We start from the raw sequence: 7,500 nt of genomic DNA, 5'->3' as shown, positions 1-7,500 counted from the left end.
TTGCAACCGGCAAATTTGTTATTTCTCACCTGGTGTTCGTTTGTAATCATTATCTTTACCAGCTTGCAGTACATCAGTCACAGCCTGGATAACAACAGGTGATGGAGGTAGGTTCTTGTAGAATGTCGGATCACCTGCATACAGTGAAGGGTAGAGTCAAAGACAGAAAGCACGAACGCACACACATATGCACGTACATACACACGCATACACACTCGCATGCACAAACGCATGCACACACGCACACACATACATACACCATGTATATGCCCGTCGCAAGAGAAGCACGCAAATCTGCAAATGCACTGGGTGTGCACCCACAGATTTTATCTTATAGCAACGATAGCGAAGAACATCTGATTTAGACAGATCAAGACTAGCGCCAGATAACCGTCTAATCCACAGAACCGGCGAAGCCATGCGAATCGACTCCCCAATGCACCCCTGGTCTACACCACACGGAGTACATCGGCATAAAATGGCCAAGACAGTTAGTACTCAGTTCTTTATGCACACCCTACACTTGTTGGGGTAACCAGTATAGACAGCACGCTGCTTTGATAGAAGCAGACAGACACTAGTTGGAATGGTACCTTGTGACGTGACATTGGAGTTACATTACCAACTAGCCTCGTCGGCTAAGTATTGGGAACCCACAGCCCACAGACACACACACACGTGCAGCAACGCACGCACACACACTATAATAGTGTCCGAAATGGGGGTCAGCCAATACAAAAATTACTGCAGAACGGGGGGGGGGGGGGGGCTCAACTACCGCTGGCATCAACAGCTGCTATCGTGTGTTACAAACATTCAATAGCTGCTTTTTTGTTACTTCAAGTACAAACAAACAATAGCCGCTAGCCGGTACAGTATTGTGTTAGAAACACAGCGAGTCTTGCTACGAATCAAATTTCGCTCTCGTTCAAATTGGAAGAAAAAAACAGTTCGTAGAAATGCACCATTCGTGTGCATCTAGACTCTAGCTCCAGCTAGCTCCGGACTTACTAGCACTGCACCCGAGTTCAGCCCACATACGTCACTTTACCTATGTTCAGTTTTATGAGCTCCTTGTCGGGATTCGGTTGGAATTTACCGTGGTCTACCAACTTCCGAATGGGATTTATGCAGTGCCGCGATTCGAACGAGCCCCGGATATTCCAGTCCTGTTCCTGGGCCATGGCGGGGGAGTTGTGGAGTCCGTGAAAATAATAATACTTGTTCTACACCGACGCGCCTATGCGGTAATTCGTCCCGTCCCTTGTTGCTTACACGTGGCACACAAACCAACAACTAAGTCAACACTAATCAGTGTCGTGAAACAACTCCGCAGGAAGGCAAAGAACTAAGTAAGTTGTCAGAAGGAGGGCTCCTACTATCGACTACGCATTCTACAGACTACACAGGAAAGCAAACAAAAGAGCTGCTGTGCCCGTCGTCTTGACAGCTAGCTAGTTTTGTAGCACAGTCTCAAATTTTTTGTTTGCCTTTTTTGCATTCAACATTTTTGCATGAAGTCAGCACTGCTGTAGCGATAGCATCGACGCGTGCATATGCAGCATAATCCAGCCCCCTTCCGTTCCCATGGTTCCTGGACTGCGTACCGCGGCTCCGGTCAACTAACAAGATAAGAATGCATGGTACATGGTGTCGCCGTATGCATACTGCACGCGGTATGCGCATGTGACATATTACTAGTAGTCATTGGGTCCACACACAGCTGCGTAGCCGTAGGTCCACGCAAATGCACGGACGGCCGGTGAATTTTGTGACCAAGAGTAATAAACTGTAATCTTGATGCGACTGATTGATCAGGCTAACAGAGCACGAGAAAGGTGATCAAATACAGTCCTGTACATAATCTACCCAGACGGCCAGCTATACTTCAGTAGTGCTTAGGGTAGATCCACAGTTACCATGGTTACCCAGCCAGGACAACCTACAAAGCTGTAGCTATGTAGTGCAGTGAACTACTTCCAGAAAGACTCTCCTAACGCAAATGAGTCTAGTAGTAATGGCTACTAGTGAAGAAGTCACTTGTAGTTGTACGGGTAGAAAACGATTCCATAAAGAGCACACAAGTACCGTATTTCCCCGATTACAGGTCGCACTCGATTATAAGTCGCAGTCGCACTGCCAGTACCAGGTTTGAGCCATAATGTTTTGATATATTCACTTCAGTAGTAAGTCGTGCATGCTCCTCGTTTGTAAGTCGCAACCCCTTTTTTACCCTCGATTTTCAGTGTAAAAATGTGCGACTTATAATCGGAGAAATACTGTAATTGTGGAGAGAAAGCAAGAAAGAGAGAAAGCAAGAAAGAGAGAAAGCAATCCGAGAAGAGTACTAGCAAGAGTCCATAACCCAAGAGTATGCAACTGTGATCTCTTTTCTATGGGCCAACCGCGCGGCGCGCTGCCTTCATTACATCATTCAGCTGCAGTCCGCGCACTGCGGAAAATCAAACACCGCACTTTCCCTCTAGTTTGAAATGAACTTTCGTACGGAACTGGAGTTCACGCGCCAGAATTCAGAGATTGTGTAGGTACTGGAACGAATCGAGCAAAAACGGATGGGCTCGTGCGAGAAATTGAGAGTTTGAATGCATGCTTTCAGAGCGTGATGAAGGCAAGTTACGTAATGAAGGCAGCGCGCCACCATGCACCCATAATCACAGTTGCATACTCTTGGGTTATGGACTCTTGGTACTAGTACTTTCAAGTATATGAAACTGGCGTAATGACTAGTACTGTAAAGTCATGATCACCAGGGAGTTGTAAACTTAGTACTACACTGAAATATTCCACTACTCCCTGGTGATGGCAGTGTACATGGTATAGCGAAGCAGTTACTAAAAGGGACACAGCTCTTTTTCGTTGCTGATTTATTGTGGCAAGCACATGATGACGATCAAGGAAATACAATACAGCTAAGCGTATATTACAAAAGAGGCACAGTGTTGGCTGTGGCAAGCAACATAGCTCAGAAGTTAGAGCATCACTGGCCCGGTTTAGGGAAGGGTCCCTGGTTCGAGCCCGGGCACTGACAGTCAGTAATTCTCTGCAGGATGTTTTCCTTTTTCAACTCAAGGTCCTAAAGTGATGAATAGGCTTTGCCACACAAGAGAAAGAGAGAGAGAGAGAGAGAGAGAGAGAGAGAGAGAGAGAGAGTGAGCGAGAGAGTGAGAGAGAGAGGGAGAGAGAGAGAGAGAGAGAGAGAGAGTGAGCGAGAGAGTGAGAGAGAGAGAGAGAGAGAGAGAGAGAGAGAGTGAGAGAGCGAGTGTGTGTGTGAGAGAGAGAGAGAGGGGGGGGGGGAGCTGTGTTGCAACTCCGAGTTTCACGTAGCCACGATCATCAGGCAACTGATATAGCCACATACATTATGATAGAAGTAATATGAACTCAGATGGTGAGCCAACGGAGTATTTTAAATTGAAACACGGAAAACGGTGGAGCGCAAGTTATGCGTTAGAGTTCACGACTATACCAAATTTTGAACAGTCAGACGCGTAATTTGGCACAAAACTGACAAGGAGTCCTGAGACATTCCATGGAGTGATATGATCGACCCTTTACTAGTTTTTAAAAATAGAAAATTGAGCAAGCAAGTATCACCGTGCAGTGTGCAACGTGTTCTAAGGGTTAGAGACTGTCCATGAAAAGAGCAGGCAATGGCCATTGAAGCCTCTAGTAGACATCACACTCACGTGCGGTAGTAGATTGAGGCTATCCACAGTACCTACTTTACCAGAAGTGGAGTGGCCGTCGAAGCGTCTACGTCGAGTACATATACACCACACTCAAACTTAGTACTTGCAAGTATACCACGCCCTGCCTGCTCATCCCGCGTGGCCTTCATGTGCCGATGGAGATACATTATCCAGGAGACGTGTCCGTCAACAGGACTTGCTTGTACTCACACCCAGTAGCACAGTATCACCCTCTCTGTTTCCCGGCCTACTCCGCTCGTTTGGCCTTCATGCGTCGCTGGCAGAACGCCGCTATGCGATCCATGGCCTCGGAGATGAGAGTTTCCGGTGCCAGCAAGACAATACGCAAGTAGTTGGGATACTTGAAAATCTGACAGAGAAAGAGACATAGAGAAAACAGCAGACAAAAGCAAGAACACATCTGACTACCCCGTAAAGGGAATCGTCTTCACGAGACAAACATTTGGAGAAAGCAAGAGGCCTGGACTGTTCGAAGACCGGATTGAAGAGGGTTCTTGTTGAGAAGCAATCCGGGCAATAAGGTTGCTGTTTCTCACGGTGCCCACACCGTCTACACAATTGCTTTCCACAAAACCATAATTATCTTCAGGGTGTCACTTCCAAGATGGCCACCACAAATAATGCTGACTGATTGAGGGAATGGAAGGGGGAAAGTCTGAAGAAAGAAATTGACTGCCACCACCAGGACTCGAACCAGGGACCCTGGCTTGAGGCCAGCGATACTCTAGCCGCCGGTCTACGGTGTAGCTGTCGTCCCAACCGAGACCGTTCAACATTTTCTTCAGGCTTCGAGACTTCAAATAATGTCGGTCATATTTTTTTCTTCATTTCAGGTCCACACTATGTAATACTATTGAAAAGTAACAACACCAATAGTATTACATAGAGTGGAACTGAAGTGAAAAAAATATGACCGACATTATTTGAAGTTTCGAAGTCTGAAGAAAAAGTTGAACGGTCTCTGCTGGGATGACAGCTACACAACAATAGCTCAGCGGTTAGAGCATCGCTGGCCTCAGGTGACGGTCCCGCCACTAGTATACTAACACAGCCAGGGAGGATGAACACGGATTCCTCGCTCATCAGCTGCTCAGCAAACTGCACATCATCAGCAATGCCGTCCAGCTGGTCCACGTTGATGCCAAACTGGAGAAGATAAATGGAAGGCAGCCGGATTGAACAAGCGTTTCGGAGATAACAACTTCAATTATCCATCAAATGGCGGGCACCGCACAGTTTGTCCTCTTGGTTGAGATATTGCAACCGGAATGAACACTTATTTAGTTACTCATGTGGATAAGGAGGGATAAAGAAATCGCCGAAAACGAACCCTGGTCACACCCCCGTCCGCTACCGGACATATTGTGCCGACTAAGCTATCGAATCGGTGCTCTTTCCCGCATCCTGGTCATCCACCGGACTAAGCCGGGGTGAGCATCGCAAACTAATGCCGAGCTCAGGCCAAACAACGGGACCAGTGACTCCCCGCTAGAGTGCGACTCAACAAGAAGGAGCACCATTTGTGTCTCCTTCTCCAAGTTCCCCATGGCCGGGTTGCATGGACCTCATCCGCGTCCTTGTCATTGGATCTGTTCAGTAAGTTCAGCTTGCAAATTCAAATGAAACACACAACCAAAGGGACAAGAACGTTCAGCTTGAAGTTTCAAATTGAATACACAACCGAATAGACAAAAACATACCAGCATGTATATGGAGCCCTGTGGCTTGGTCGGCAAGATACACGGTACTGAGGCGAGCTTCTCATAGGCTAATGTTGACGTGGCCTGCAGTGGAGTGTACCGAAATACGGGCCGATGCATGCACATACACACACATACACGTGCACTTACACGTACACATGTATGCAGACACACACACGCAGACACACACACACACACACACACACACACACACACACACACACACACACACACACACACACACACAGAAACCCATGGACAAGCACATATGCAATTGACAGTACAGCACAGTGCTTCAGACCATCACTCCCTTTCCCACCTTTCTACATGCCGTAACCCAACAAAGCCACATCATATCAACATATTTATAGCAAAAATGGAGACGTTTCCTCTATTCAAATTTTGCAGGTAATTCAAAAATGCCGACAGAAATTGCACTTTTGAAGTACCAGCCCCCCCCCCCCCCCCCACCCAACACCATCAAGAGTTCCAGTACAGTACTTTTGGTCGCCGAAGAACTGAGGGGTCAGCCTCCTAGCCTAGACCATTCTTATTTTCATGTATTACAGTCTATGCACAGTTGAGTCACCGTGTATACATTGGTATGCTGTGGTTGGCGAAATTCTAGCCTGGGCATTCTTCGGCGCCCCGTTCTTCGGCGCCCCGTTCTTCGGTGCTCCGTTCTTCGGCGCCCGGTAGTACTGTACTGGTTTGAACACATGCCAAACAAGGCAGCGAGTATCCAGGGAAATTCAGGATCTTACCTCTAAATGTCTGTTGGTGTTCTGGAAGAACTCATCGGGAACCTCGCTGAGAATACGAGGAAGTGCAGCTTGGATGGGTCCGCACGAGCCGAGGATTCGTGCCCACAGGTTGTTCAAGCAGACACGAACCTGGAGTGGAGACAGTGACACACACAGACAAACACACACACACACACACACACACACACACACACACACACACACACACACACACACACACACACACTTTGAGCCGGGCGGGAGGACAGGAGGACATGGATTTTTAAGGAAAGATTGTACTACACGCGGTTTGGAGACAACATAACAGAAACACCAACAGAAGAAAATTACAGATCAGTTACTCACATCTTCCAGTCGGCCATGGTTGTCATGGAGAATCAGCCAACCAGTCCTCCAGCCTGGAACAAGTTGACTGGGCAACAGCACAGATGGAACCATTGGCAACATATTATATGTACCGATGCCCATTTTTAAAAATAGGTTGCCAAAATATCCAAATTCTAGCGAGGTGCGGTTTTACACGGAATATCAACAAAAAACCGAAAAGGGGGTGTGTCGTATTTTCCGGAATGTATTATACACTCGATTCAGTCACGATATTCCACTGATGATAGTGACAAGAAATTGATTATGGAAACTTTTCGACTTCGTTGAAGTTTGGTGATGACTGCAGAGCTGAATCAATCTAGTGCTCTTTTGAAATTGCTGTCTCCGCGTCGTTCGTAAACATGGTTATGACTTTAGGCAGAAACACGTCTACTGTCTTAACACTCTGATACATACCTTTTACCAATACCAGAACATGTCAGGATGGGTACACGGTCAGTGAGGCTGGCCAGCGCGTGGAACTCAGCACCGCCAAACACCTAGCACACGGTAGAGCGGCCAAAGAGGTGGACAGACAGACGAACACACATACACACACACACGCATACACCATGTACCATGTATACGCCCGTCGCAAGAGAAGCATGCAAATCTGCAAATGCACTGGATGTGCACCCACAGATTTTCTCTTATAGCAACGATAGCGAACAAGATCTGAATGAGACAGATCAAGACTAGCGCCAGATAACTGTCTAATCCACACAGCTGGTGAAGCCATGTGAATCGACCACCAATGCACACGCATACACTCATGCATGCAATCTGAAACACATGCACACACACACACACACACACACACACACACACACACACACACACACACACACACACACACACACACACACACACTCACACACACACATGTGCAGAGCACACAAGAACCTACATTCCACAATCTACACACTCGATGCGAGTGTC

At 47.3% G+C, this 7,500-nt stretch overlaps 2 protein-coding genes across 2 annotated transcripts in view; both read right to left on the bottom strand.

Annotated features, from left to right (window-relative positions):
- The window catches only part of LOC135828172 (tyrosine aminotransferase-like), a 12,008-nt gene extending 10,587 nt beyond the window's left edge, over nucleotides 1-1,421 (bottom strand). Inside the window, exons 1-2 of the mRNA XM_065340620.1 lie at nucleotides 1,052-1,421; nucleotides 30-134 (exon numbers count right to left, since the gene is read on the bottom strand). Of these exons, the coding sequence (XP_065196692.1) occupies nucleotides 30-134; nucleotides 1,052-1,184 (238 nt within the window). The 5' untranslated portion in view covers nucleotides 1,185-1,421. The remainder of the gene's footprint in view (nucleotides 1-29; nucleotides 135-1,051) is intronic.
- Nucleotides 1,422-3,366: 1,945 nt separating this feature from the next.
- The window catches only part of LOC135828170 (tyrosine aminotransferase-like), a 24,884-nt gene continuing 20,750 nt past the window's right edge, over nucleotides 3,367-7,500 (bottom strand). Inside the window, exons 7-12 of the mRNA XM_065340619.1 lie at nucleotides 6,979-7,061; nucleotides 6,541-6,607; nucleotides 6,196-6,324; nucleotides 5,432-5,515; nucleotides 4,779-4,877; nucleotides 3,367-4,080 (exon numbers count right to left, since the gene is read on the bottom strand). Of these exons, the coding sequence (XP_065196691.1) occupies nucleotides 3,958-4,080; nucleotides 4,779-4,877; nucleotides 5,432-5,515; nucleotides 6,196-6,324; nucleotides 6,541-6,607; nucleotides 6,979-7,061 (585 nt within the window). The 3' untranslated portion in view covers nucleotides 3,367-3,957. The remainder of the gene's footprint in view (nucleotides 4,081-4,778; nucleotides 4,878-5,431; nucleotides 5,516-6,195; nucleotides 6,325-6,540; nucleotides 6,608-6,978; nucleotides 7,062-7,500) is intronic.

This window comes from Sycon ciliatum, chromosome 12 (genome assembly GCF_964019385.1).
Source record: "Sycon ciliatum chromosome 12, ocSycCili1.1, whole genome shotgun sequence".
Classification (NCBI taxonomy): domain Eukaryota; kingdom Metazoa; phylum Porifera; class Calcarea; order Leucosolenida; family Sycettidae; genus Sycon; species Sycon ciliatum.
The sequence above is the reverse complement of the archived record's forward strand: the minus strand, read 5'-3'. Positions and strand labels throughout refer to the sequence as shown.